The sequence below is a fragment of the Pogona vitticeps genome, chromosome 4, assembly GCF_051106095.1.
Source record: "Pogona vitticeps strain Pit_001003342236 chromosome 4, PviZW2.1, whole genome shotgun sequence".
Taxonomy (NCBI): domain Eukaryota; kingdom Metazoa; phylum Chordata; class Lepidosauria; order Squamata; family Agamidae; genus Pogona; species Pogona vitticeps.
This window is the reverse complement of record NC_135786.1, coordinates 64,744,197-64,757,522: the sequence shown is the minus strand read 5'-3', so window position 1 is coordinate 64,757,522 and position 13,326 is coordinate 64,744,197. Positions and strand designations below refer to the sequence as shown.

General features: G+C 43.9%; 1 protein-coding gene across 2 annotated transcripts in view; it reads right to left on the bottom strand.

Moving 5' to 3' along the window:
- Positions 1–12,004, bottom strand: part of LOC110086555 (cytochrome P450 4B1) — a 33,063-nt gene extending 21,059 nt beyond the window's left edge. Inside the window, exons 1-2 of one of the 2 annotated variants that reach the window (XR_013544902.1) lie at positions 11,705–12,004; positions 235–379 (exon numbers count right to left, since the gene is read on the bottom strand). Coding sequence is in view for 1 of the 2 variants with exons in the window: in XM_020807528.3 (XP_020663187.3) it covers positions 235–379; positions 11,705–11,863 (304 nt within the window). In the remaining variant the exon portion in view is untranslated. The remainder of the gene's footprint in view (positions 1–234; positions 380–11,704) is intronic. The other variant, XM_020807528.3, reaches the window with a different exon arrangement.
- Between the last annotated feature and the right edge of the window lie 1,322 nt (positions 12,005–13,326).

Sequence of the window (13,326 nt, the reverse complement as noted above, 5' to 3'; positions counted from 1 at the left end):
ATAGGTCATACTCATTGTATTCACAGATTGCCGTGGATATTTATGAGTCATATGGAACTTATAGATGGCTTTCCATTTTATGATGGGTTGAGTTTGGTATTTGGTTTTACCAGTTGTGCCAGTATCTCTAGGATATCAATTTCCATCCTGCTCTCTGTCTTACATACACGCACATACCTACATACATACAAACAGATGCTAATAGTGGTTAATTAAGATGATTTTGTCTCTTACCTGTTCTAGCAAGCAAGGTTTTTGCATATTCTGGGTGTGTGACTATCAAACATGCAGAGTACCTCCCATACCATAGTGGGAAGGCAAATGGATATTGACGAGTCCAGATCTCTGTCTTCTTGAACACCTCAGAAAAGGGTAAAAGCTACAATGATGCAAGATAATAAAGGATGAGGATTACAATTAATAACCAATCAATCAATTCCTGAAATGATAAAAACATTGTTTTAGACTAACTAATTAAAAGAAACCAACAAACTAGAACTATCTGATTTAATCCAAGAAAAAAGAAAGACAAAATCTCAAAATGAGGGGAGGTGGGAATCTGTTTTATTCCCATTTCCATAAAGTGATGGCCGGGGTGTGGGGGTGGGGAACTCCTAATGCTTCAATCCTGATATTACCAAGGTGTTTACCTATATTGTTGATGCACAGGAGTGCAGCAGAGGACATTGAGCAGCACAGCAAATCAACATTCAACAAGGCACTTCTAAAAATGGAGTGCCCCAAATAAAAAAGTATAACTTTGCACTTTGGCTCAGCATCAAATTTGGCACAGATATAGCAGATCATATGCTCTTGCTCCGTGCCAAACTTGGAGATGTTTGGGCAAAGGATTTTCAAGTAATGATTTTTTTTTAAGGGTAAAACTGTCCCCCATGCAGAAACAAGCCACCATCTTTGTCAGCAGATTTAAAACAGATGAAGTAAATTAAAAAAGACCAACCTTGCTTGTCTTGAAAGAAAATGGTTAGTCCCAGTTGCTTTTTTTTAAATTTGGAAGGAATCCAGGCTTCAGGGGTGTTAAATATTAAAGCTTTAAAAAGAGCTTTCAATAGAGAAAAACAGTGACTGTTCTAAACTCACTGGAACAGGCTTACCAGCAGGAAAAAAATGTTCCAAATTAGATGCATTGTTGCAGCTTTGGTGAGCTCTCTGCAATCCAAAATTTTGATCCCACCAGACTCTCAGCAACTGACTCTTAGCAGAGCATTGGTGCCTGTTCCAACCATTTTGTCACTATACCATTGTTTGGTAATTAAGAAAAAAGCCTCCAAAGATGCTATGTTGCATCAAGTCACTTCTGATGTGTGGTTACTGTACGAGTTAATGGCTTCTAAAATGTCTTATCATTAACAGCTCTGCTCAGATCTTACAAAGTCACTGCATCTCATATTAGATTGTTCTCTCTTTCTGCTGCCCTCTTTTCCTAGCAATATTGTCTTTTGAAGTAATTTCTGCTCAGGTCTTGCAAACTAGCAGTTGTGGGCTCCATTACTGAGTCAACCCATCTCAAGTTAGGTCTTTCTCTTTTCCTACTGCTCCTCCCATATTTTTCTCAGTAATATTTTATTTGGCTGTTGTGGGTTTTTCGGGCTCTTTGGACGTGTTCTGAAGGTTGTTCTTCCTAACGTTTCGCCAGTCTCTGTGGCCGGCATCATCAGAGGACAGTACTCTGTCCTCTGAAGATGCCCAGAGTGCTGTCCTCTGAAAATGCCAGCCACAGAGACTGGTGAAACGTTAGGAAGAACAACCTTCAGAACATGGCCAAAGAGCCCAAAAAACCCACAACAACCATTAGATCCTGGCCGTGAAAGCCTTCACGAATATATTTTATTTGTTTATTTTTAAATTTTTGATCCCACCGATCTAGTGGCTATACCATTACTGAGTGGCTTACAACTAAAACCACTGACATAGGCATAAAATAAAATTCAATAATGGGTATCAATTAAGAAGAAGAGAAGCCCTCCTGAAAACTAAATATTTCTAAAAATCCAAGGTAACACAAAAGATGGTGGCAAAACAAAGACAATAAACCCACAAGGAGCCGGTGATCAGTAATTAAAGAAAACAAAAATATAATCTATTCTTGTCACTTCTCTATTTCCATTATATCTGCATGGTAGGACAGGCTCAGTTGGGTCATTTTTGCTCAAGTGAGAGTTCATGCTTGACTTGACTGAGCATCCATTTTTCTGATTTCCTGGTTGTCTTCCATATCTGTATGGCTCTTCTACAATACCAAATTTTAAATGAGTTGATTTATGTCCCTATCTTTCTTCACTCTCTTCATTTCACACAGCATGGATGATTTAGACCTCGGTTTCCAGTGCCATTCTTTGCAAACTTCAACTTCTTTTTTTTTAAAATTTCAAACAGTAAAGGGACATATTTTGGAAAACATGAACACAACATGTTGATAGAGGTTTTGGTCTGATATAGCTTTTCTTCTTCAGTTTGCTTAAATCAAAGAAAGGGCTTGGGAATTGGAGCATAACTTTCTAGTTCCAATTTTCCTTCTGCAGATCAGGTGTGGCAACATCAGTTGACCTGAGGTTAAAGGGTGTGTACGTTTCTCCATTGTATGTGTTGCACATTCTCACACCCTTGCTTCTCCGTTTCATTAAGTCCACAAACAGCCCTTCAAAATATTTTGGCATTTAGGGATAATAGTCCCATATGAGCTGTTTTTGCTTCTGTCCTCTTGCAGCAACCATAGTACAAATCATGTGTTCATGTTCTGGGATCCTCTCATACTGGATAATTTTACATGAGGAAAGCTTCTGTTGGAATTTGTGTACAGTGTACATATACTGTACATACATTTCTGTTTTAAAAAGCCAAGAACTGCCATTCTTAAAAACAAACCACCTCCAGTTATCAATGTGGAATATTGTGCTTCTGAATACACAATTCAAAAACCCACGTTGCCAGCAGGATAAAGGATGACAACACCAGAGGCAGCAGCCAAGATGCTCTACAGGATGCCCTCTTGTACTCATTACCATTCACTCAGCAAAACAAAAATCCCAGAAGCTGACTCCGTTTTTCTCATCAGTTAACCACTTCTCACCCAAATATAAAGCAATGGTCATGGAGGTTTTTCAACAGGCATGAATGTTTTTTGACAAACTGTTTTTCAACAAGAAAAAAAATGCTTCAGGTGGTAAAATGTCTCACAGTGCATTGTTTCAGATTCTTCTGGTCTAGAAAGTTGGACACTATGTATTGGCATTATCAGATATTTGGGTCCTTTTAAAGGAAATGACAGGTTTCACTTAACAGCTATCATACTTCTCCAAATACATCATTTTTTCTTAATGATACCTTGCAACCTGTTGGTTTATAGGGCTGAAAGTCAAATTGTACAGCTTTCAGTTCTTTTGTCAGATTTATGGAGTACCAACACTCTTTGAAAAATGTTATGTCTTGGGACAATGGGCGCAGCATTGTTGTGGTTGTACCTATGGTGGTGGCTGTGGTGGTGATGGTTGTATTTTATTTTATTTTAATGTTGAAAATAGAAATGGATTGGATACTGAGATTAGGAGCACTGGCTCCTCAAGGACAGCATTTGGAATTATAGTTTGTTCTTCTTTACAGTAATTTGTAAATACTCCCTAAAGATATCAAGTTACTGTATCCCTGGATGAGTCATGTGTTGTTAAGTGTCATCAAGCTTCTTCTGACTTATGGTGATCCCATGCCCTGGAGACCTCCAAAAAGTCCTGTCATTAGTACCTCTGCTCAGGTCTTGTAAAATAAAGGATATAGCTTCCTTATTGAGTCAATCCATCTCATTTTCAGCATTCTTATTCTGTTGCTAAGAAGAATCTTTAGGAAACTGAAAATGTCTGCTGCTCTCAGACAAAGAGAGAGAGAGAAGTCATTGTTTGTTTGTTATCCCACCTTTCTTCCTAAAAAGAACCCAAGGAGGTTTAAAATCTGACACTTAATTGCAACTAGAATAGGCCCATTGAATCAGTGAGAACTGGGTGAATCAACTACGCACATTCCATTGATTCAATGGCCCAGCTCTAGTTGTGTGATTTACTACTGGATTTCAACCACTGTAAAAAATAGCCGAGAATCTTGGTTAAATTTCAAAGGAAGCACTGTTGCTGGAGAAATCAAAGGACTGACATCTCACAGGATACCATTACTTTGTAACATTTACACAAATGATCAACCAACATTCCCATATTCCAGGAGTTTCATTTATGCTGAAGATCATGCTTTGACAGTCCAGTGGGAAGCCTTTGAGGCCACTGAGCACCAGCTAACCTCTGTATTAGAAGGTATTTCCTTATACAGTATTATAAAAATAACCAGTTGAAACCAAATATTTTAATAATATTAAGTCTGTACCTTCCAATTAAACAACAGAGAAGCAAAGAGAAAGCTCTGAATTAGCTGGGAAAGCAAGATTTCAGAACATTGCCCTACCCCAAAATATTTGGACATCACTCTGGATTGAACTTGTGGTGCTGGAGGCAGAGAGTGCAAAGTGAACAAACCTATCCATTTTGAGGGAAATCAACTCTGGGTGCTCACTGGAAGGACAGATCCTGGAGCTGAGGCTGCAATACTTTGGCCATCTCATGAGAAGGGAAGACTCTCTGGAAAAGGCCCTGATGTTGGGAAAGTGTGAGGGCAAGAGGAGAAGGGAACGACAGAGGACAAGATGGTTGGACAGTGTCATCGAAGCTACCAGCATGAATTTGACCCAACTCCGGGAGGCAGTGGAGGACAGGAGGGCCTGGTGTGCTTTGGTCCATGGGGTCATGAAGAGTCAGACATGACTTAACGACTAAACAACAACTGGATTGAACCCTGACCTACAAAGAACATTGTCTAAATACCAAACAGAAAGTTGCCGCCAGAATTAACATACTTAAGAAAATGGCTGGGTCAGACTGGATTGCACACTCACAAGCAATAACAACAGCTTAGTCCCTGTGTTATCTCACAATAGAATATTCTAGTGCTGTATGGTAGAAATCAGCACATGCCAAACAACTGAATGTAGCTCTTAGTAAGTCGTGCAGGATTATTATTCATTGCATGAAAACCATCCCTATTGAAAAAGTCTATTATTTGGCTAGCATTACCCTCCAGAAGCATGTTGAGAGGTGCTATCAAATAATCAATGAAATAAGATAATACAGCACCAAACCTGTCCATTTCATCAACATGGCTCCCAATATTGGACTCCCAGACATTCTTAGACTACAACTCCCAGAAGCTTCACCATTAGCTGTGCTGGCAAGGGCTTCTTGGAGCTGCAGTCCAAAAATGTCTGGGGACTCGAGATTGGGAACCCTTACCCTAGATCAGTGGTCCCCAACTTTTTCCCAACTGCAGACTGGTTGGGGGGGCAGGGTCCCTGTGCACAGGGGCATGGCATGCTCACACGGGGGCATGGTGCACTCACCGGGGGCGTGTTGCACTTGCGAGGGATGTGGCATGCTCGTGGGTGGGTGCGGTGTGCTCATACACATGCGCGCAGGGTGGGGCATGCTCACATGCATCCGTGGGGTGCGCTCATGGGGAGGGGCACATGTGGGGGGCAGGAGACCTGGGTTGATGGACCAGTCCTGCCTAGGCCACGGACCAGTGCCGGGTCACGGACCAGGGGTTGGGGACCCCTGCCCTAGATGACAACTACAATTGAGGAAAGGTTTTCTCTACACCTCTCAAGCTCTAAATATTAAACCAAAAGAGCAAGGTGAAACCTATGAAGAACAAAACCAACACATCCTGCTGAATGGATGAATGCTGATTAGTGTCTCCCAGTAGGACATGACCCTAGCTGGACCATCTAGAAGTCATTTAATACACTTCAAAGTGAAGTAGGAAGATCAAAGAATGATCAGTTAAAATAGGGCTGTATGGATACAGGACAAATTTTCTGTGGCTGTAGAGAAGTCCAATCAATGCAGTACATATGTACAGTGGTGCCTTGCTATGCGAAAACATCGCTGTACGGATCAAAAAAAGCCAAATTGGCAGAAAACTCACCGTACAGTGATGTTTTCCGGGTCCGGCAGCCATTTTCGCGCCCTCAGTAAGTGAGGGAAGGGCGCAAAAACGCCGCGCACGGCCATTTCGGCCGCAGCGAGACCGCGGATCAGCTGTTCGGCGGGTCCAAAATGGCCACCAGAACACCCGAAATGGCCGCGCACAGCGTTTTCGCACCCTCCCCTTGCTTACCAAGGGCGCGAAAACGCTGCCCCCGGCCATTTCAGGTGTTCCAGCGGGCATTTTGGACCCACTGAACAGCTGATCCATGGGTTGCAAAGCGAAGGTCGGTAAACGAAACGCTTACCGATCTTCACTATGCGAATTTCGCCCATTGGGGCCGACGCGATGCCTTCGCATTAGCGATCCTGGAAAAGGGATCGCTATGCGAATTCATCGCTGTACGGGGCGCTCATTAAGCGAGGCACCACTGTACATGCAATTTATGCCATACTATGTGTAACAAAAGAAGTAGGAAAATACCAAAAAGTAGCCCACTTCTGGTCAAAAATAATCTCATTACCTTACTATTTCAATTTGTTTTAAATATACCTATATTTCATATATGTCCATCATTTTAAATTGTACAATGCGCCAAGATGAATAAAGAAAAGAAAGCATATAATTTTTAGACTTTCCTCTCAGCATGTCACCAGTTGCCACTTATTGAAGTTAGGAAACAAATTATAAGAGATGTCCATGTATATTGTTATATTGTTACAGAATGTAATGCATACAATAGTTGTGACTGTGCATGTGAATTAAATAATTTTAACTCATTGTCACATGACTATGTTATGACTACTCTATTGTCCTTTAATATCACTTGAAGGCCATCAATAAATTGGCCAAAATACATTAAGTGGGTTTCTTCAATGAACGAAAGCCATTTCCCCATATTTTGAGACTTTGACTCTCCTTATTGGGTTTTGATCAAATTTATGACTGATAATGTCAGAGGTAACAACATATTTGGAGCAAACCAAGAAAAAAAATATTTTGAATTACTCATCTATTTATTAAATTTATACCCTGCCCATCTAGACACATGTCTACTCTGGGCGGCTAACAATAAAAATAGAATAAAAACAGTATAATAAAATTAAAAGCAACAGTAATAATATAGTTCAAGATGGGGAAAAAATAAAATAATCAAGTGATGACAGGAGGGAAAGCCTGCCTAAAGAGCCAGGTCTTAAATTGGCTCTTAAAAACACCCAGCGAGGGAGGCAGACAGATCTCTGAGGAGAGACTGTTCCAAAGGCAAGGGGCCACTGCCAAGAAGGCCCGATTTCTTGTTATTTCTCTCAGGCTTTCCTCGGCGTTAGGCCCCCTCAGCCACCCTTCCTGGCTAGAATGAGTGATTCAGGTAGATCTAGGTATGAGGAGGCGTTCCACTACATATCGAGGTCATAAACCATTTAGGGCTTTATATGTCATCATTAACACTTTGAAATCAATGCAGAAATGAATGGCAGCCAATGCAAGGCAGCCAGAGTAGGGGAAATATGCTGATATTTTCTCAGCCCCCTGAGAAGTCTGGCCACCACATTCTGCACCATCAATTTCAAAGGTGGCCCCACGTAGAGTGCATTACAGTAATCTAATCTCGAGATTACAAGCGCCCCAACATCAAGATAGGGATGTAGCTGGGCAATCCGCCACGGATGAAAATAGACAGAGCAGACCACTGACGCCACCTGAGTTTCTATAGTGAGTGCCAGATCCAGATGGACCCCAAGCTGTGAACTTCAACCTTTGCAGTGAGAGTCACTCCCCCAAAAGACAGGGAGTTTCCCAAACCACCAACGGAGGGGCCACCCACCCTCAGGACCTCCGTCTTCTCCAGGTTCAGCCTCAGTCCATTCTCCTGCATCCATTGCAGTACAGACTCCAGGCAGCACTGAAGGGACGGAATAGCATTCACTATGGTTGGAGAAAAGGAGATGTAGAGGTGGGTGTCATCAGCGTACAAATGGCACGAAGCCCCACACCCCCTGATGACCCCAACCAGCGGCCTCATATAGATATTACAGCATTGGGGAGATAATCAAGCCCTGCAGAACCCTACAATTGAGGCTCCACGGGCCCGAAAAACTCTCCCCAAGCTGTACTCTCTGAGGATGGTCCTCCAAGAAGAATTGGAGCCAGGCAAGCGCCAGACCACTGATTCCCAGCTCGGAGAGCCTCTCCAGGAGGATACCATGGTTGGGGTATCAAAGGCCGCCGAAATATCGAGGAGGACCAACAAAGACATTTTGGCCCTGTCAGCCTCCCTCAGCAAGTCATCAAACAGGGTGGCCAATGCCATTTCCCTACCATGGCATGGCCTGAAGCCCCACTGGAATGGATCCAGGGCATTGGTTTTATCCAAAAGAGCCTGTAGCTGGTCAGCCACCACCCTCTCTACTACTTTGCTAAGGAAAGAAACATTGGCAACTGGCCTAGAATTGCCAATGTTGTCTGCCACCAAGCTTGGTTTCTTCCTTATGGGCCTAATGAGTGTCTCCTTGAGGGCAAGGTCTTGCCCTCCTGGAGAGACCCATTAATTATTGCTGTGGCCCATTCAGTTGTTGTAAGCCCGGCTGCTTAGATTAGCCAGGCTGGGCAAGGGTATAGGGAGGAGGTGGTGGCATGACAGTGGTCAAGTGCTTTGTCCACCATATCTGGCATCACAGGCTGAAAGAGATCAAATCTCACTGGGCAAGGTGGAGCACTGGATGTCTCTGCTTGATCTACTGTATTCAAAGAGCCTTGTGGTGCAGTGGTTAAACCGCTCACAAAGAGAGTATGGCTCAGTAAGAAGCTGATGGCATATACCAAGATCCAGGTCTATAGAGCCTGTGTCCTGAGCACACTCATGTACTGCAGTGAGTCCTGCAGCCTTTGTGAATGGCAGGAGAGGAAGCTGAACACCTTCCATATGCGTTATCTCTGTATGCAATTTGAAGAGACCCTTGTCCAGCATTTTTGGTATCACCTGGCAGGACAACGTTCCAAATAGAGTAGTCCTAGATCAAGCTGGAATTTTCAGCATGTATACATTACTGAAACAGTGACATCTACATTGGCTTGGGCATGTTGTGAGAATGGCTGATGGTCAGATTCCAAAAGATCTCCTGTATGGAGAATTAGTGCAGGGAAATCGCCCCAGAGGGAGACCACAGCTGCGATACAAAAACATCTGCAAGTGGGATCTGAAGGCCTTAGGAATGGACCTCAACAGATGGGAAACCTTGACGTCTGAGCGTTCAGCCTAGAGGCAGGCGGTGCAGCATGGCCTCTCCCAAAGAGACATCTAGCATGCCAAGGCAAAGAGGCAGTCCCGAAAGCAGCAAAATCAGGGAGCTGGACTGGGGACAGACTGTATTTGTGTTCAGTGTGGAAGGGATGGTCATTCTCAAATTGGCCTTCTCAGCCACACTAGACGCTGTTCCAAGACCTCCATACAGAGCATGTTACCATAGTCTCTCAAGATTGAAGGATGCCTAATTAATCAAGTCAATTCTGCAACTTCTTTTCAAGCTACAGGTGATTTTTAAAAAAAACACACACATCCCTTTGTCTTAAAAGCTCAGCATCATCTTTGCCTCTCTTCAGTCTCTGGTCTGCAAGATATTTTTTGACGAGCTTGGAAATTACAAATCAGTGTGTTATCTGTAATGCAGAGGTGGGCAAAGCACATAGACATGGATGAGTAATCCAGTAACATCCAGGGGGCTGCAGTTTGCTCACCACTGCTATAATGTGTGAAGTAGCTGGCTGGATAGCTCAGTGTATTTGGCTGCAGATCCAGAGCTTGAGACTCCCCACTGTGCCTGCTGTGAGTACAGCCAGCCTGTGTGGTATTGGGCAAGCTGCACAGTCCCAGGGCACCTCCGGAAGAAGAAAATTGTTTTTTCTGTATATTATCTACCTAGAAACCTGGAAAGTGTATCAGAAAGGCTTATTTGTCATTTTTGCTTGTTACTCTAGGGAAGATATTTTGAAGGGGTTTCTCCCCATATTTTAAGCCATTTTCTCACTGCTCAAAATTGTTTATTTTTTTTTAAAAAAAAGGCAAATGAAAAGTAAAGAGTAATTTAATGAGTTGCCTTTCTTAATTGAAACCGCTGGAGGTAAGGAACCATTTTCTATAGCCAACAAATTATGCCAGTTATGCCTTTTAAAATGTAGCTTTCCTACACTGTGTTTAGAAGGTAGGTTGCTGATAGTAGACGCAATATCACTCACTGAGCTTCATGACTCACAAGGAATCTGAAACCTGGTCTCCCTGACTGGACATGGCACAATGGGAGAACTTTTCTCAGTAAAACAGCGTAGCAGGGTAAACCTGTGTTTCAGACTGTGTAATTATAATGGAACAGAAACCAGATGGAAAGCAGGTTCATCCTATTTCCCGGGAAGAGTGAACAAAACAGGAAGGAAAGAGCAACACCACCTACAAAAAGCACCCACAGCTGCTCTGTAAAATCTTAAGATTTCTCTCCTCAGGTGCTTTCCCCTCTTATTATGGTTTAGCAGGGTATACTGGTACTTGGTCACCCATTGTCTAAGTGGTGGTAGTGGGAACTCATCCTGCTTTTGCCTCCCTCTTTTTATTATTATGTTTCTGGCTGCAGAGTCAGAGGTTGGGAGTTCGATTCCCCATTGTGCCTGCCAGGGAGATGAGCCAGACTGTGCAAGCTTGGGCAAACTGCACAGGCCCAAGGTCCCCCCCCCCCGACGAAAGGAACGGTAAACCACTTCTGAGTATTCTGTAACTAGAAAACTCTCAAAAGGGTTGCCAAAAGTCAAAATTTCTTGACAGGACATAGTTAATTATGAAATGCAAAGGGACAGTGGTTTTGAAGGAGTGGTCAGGCTGGAGAGACGCGAGCTGGTGGCTACCTGAGGGAACGATACAACTTTCACCATTTATTGCACAACTATATTATTTCTATGTAAGCTGAACTTTATCCCCAAATCCAGACATTCAGGTTTGTAAATATGCCCAGTCACCTAGGTTAAACATAATTAACAGGTCAAAGGACATGATCAAACACCAACGTCTCTTGCAGGTTCTTTTGAGAGAGATTATTTAACCTCATTGAGAAATCATAGATTGTGAATTAATTTTAAAAAGATATTGAATCTGACCCCATGCCTGGTCTTGCCAGCACTTGTGAGATATGATGATAATAATTATGTGTTATCAACTTGATTCTGTATGGCAAGTGCAACCCTTTCCAGGTTTGTCTTGGTATCAGAGAGAGAGAGAGAGAGTGTGTTAATGGGCCCAATCTAGTTACAACTTGCCACTCTAGTTCAGTCAATGAATCGGTTGCTGAATCTGTGGACAATTTTATAAATCCCATTCATTCAACAGGTTCTCCCCAGTAGAACTATCAACTAGATCCATCCCTGCCAGATGCATTTGCTACCGCGTTTCTGAAGGGTTTCCTGAATGTAATTAATCAGGACAGGCTGTGCTCCCATTTCTTGAATCTTCGTTTAGCAAAGCAGCGGCAATAACAGCCTAGCTAGACAATGCCTCTTTTGTACATTTCGGGACCAGCTCTAGACAGCAACAAGAGCGATGCTGCTTCCTATGGGCGAGGGGAGGAGGGGATCTGAAACCCTGTACAGTACAGATGATCCCAGCTTTTGGCTGCTTGCCTCCTACCTGAAAGATGTGGCCATACAGCCAGTGAGCCGGGGGGCCCGGGAAGCTGCTCAGCGTTTTCAGGAGCTCCTGTCTCCGGCGACGCAGCTGGATGGCTTTGATCAGAAGGCAGGTCAGGCAGAAGACGCCAGCCAGATGCCAAAGGCGGGACAGATCCATGGTGGGCACGGCAAGGAGGAGCAAGGAAAGGGGTTCCGAGGAGGCGGCGGCGGCGGCGGCTGCCTTCCCGGCGACCGGCAGGGTTCTCCCGCGGAGAGGAAGCGCCGGGGCTCAGTCTATACAGCAGGCAGCTCCCTCGGGGGGCGGAGGAAGGCTTGCAGAAAAGGCCCTCGGCCAACGCCGCCGGGGAAAGCCCCCGATGGCTGTCTTTCCAAAAGGAAAGGAAGAGCACGGGAGGCAGCGGGACCGGGGAGGCACCCACGACTAACGGAGGGAGGGAGGGAGATGCTTTTCAGCAGGGAACGGGTTAAATAAATAAATAAACAAACAAACCCCAAAGTCTTCAGCTGCCCCACCTTGCGCGGAGAGATCGGTCTCCCCGCGCCTGACGTGGAGAGGCAAGAAAGAAAACGGTCCGATTGCATCGCGTGGATTTCGGTCCTCCCCGGCTAGGAAGGAAACCATCCAGAACCTCGCTGGCCTTGGCTTGTGCCCGATTTCTCAGACCAAAGGACGGCCGAATCCTGCATCTTGTTTTCCGTTACAGAGGAAAGGCAGAGGGGAGGGCTCATGGCCGGGGTCCTCTTTCTTTCACCCGCTGGAACCAGCCCTCGCCCTTGGCTCAGTCATAACGAGGCATCTCCCACCAAAGTCAGTTGCACCACCGGGCCTACCGACAAGACCTGGTGCTGTAACTTGACGGGTTTCAAGATGCATCAGGCCTTTGGACTTGGAGGTTCCATAGAACCACCAGTCAGCAGTCATGGATGGGCCGCACTCTCCTGAATGTGGCTAAGCATCCTTTAAAGGAGGGGTGGCTAATGGTCCAGAGGTATAAGGGCCACCCTTGTATCTTGGAGGTCCACACCTGCTCTTGCGACTTCCAACGTTTGGACCCATTTGAAACAATGCCCATCCTATGACAGCACATTCCATAAATGAATTACACACTGAAGTGAGAAATACTGGGCCCACAAACAAATTTTCTGGATTATACCAAAAAATTATAGGGTTATTGGCGGGGAGGATGTTATTCACTTTCTTCAAGCCATGCATAATTTTAAAAACAAGTTTTCTGAAAATCATTCTCACAGGGAAAGTAGGGCAGCCTTCATTTCATCATTTTTGCTCTCATTTCAGTCTTGAAATTTCATCTAAGATCCACTTGTTCATTTTTCTGGTGGTGTTTTTCTGCAAAACTCTTTTCCAGCACCACATTTCAAACAATATTTTTCTTGTGAGCTTTCTTCATTGTCCCACTTTCACACCCATACATAGTGATCAGAAGTATCAGAGTGTGGATAATCTTAGTTTTTGTCTCCAGTGACACATTCTTACACTTGATTTATTTATTTATTATATTTAATTTAAAATATTTTTATAATTTCATTAAGCTAGTTCAATGACAGGCGTGCTGAGACATCTAAAAGAGAAGATTGGTGTCTTTTTCTTCTTTTAAAAAA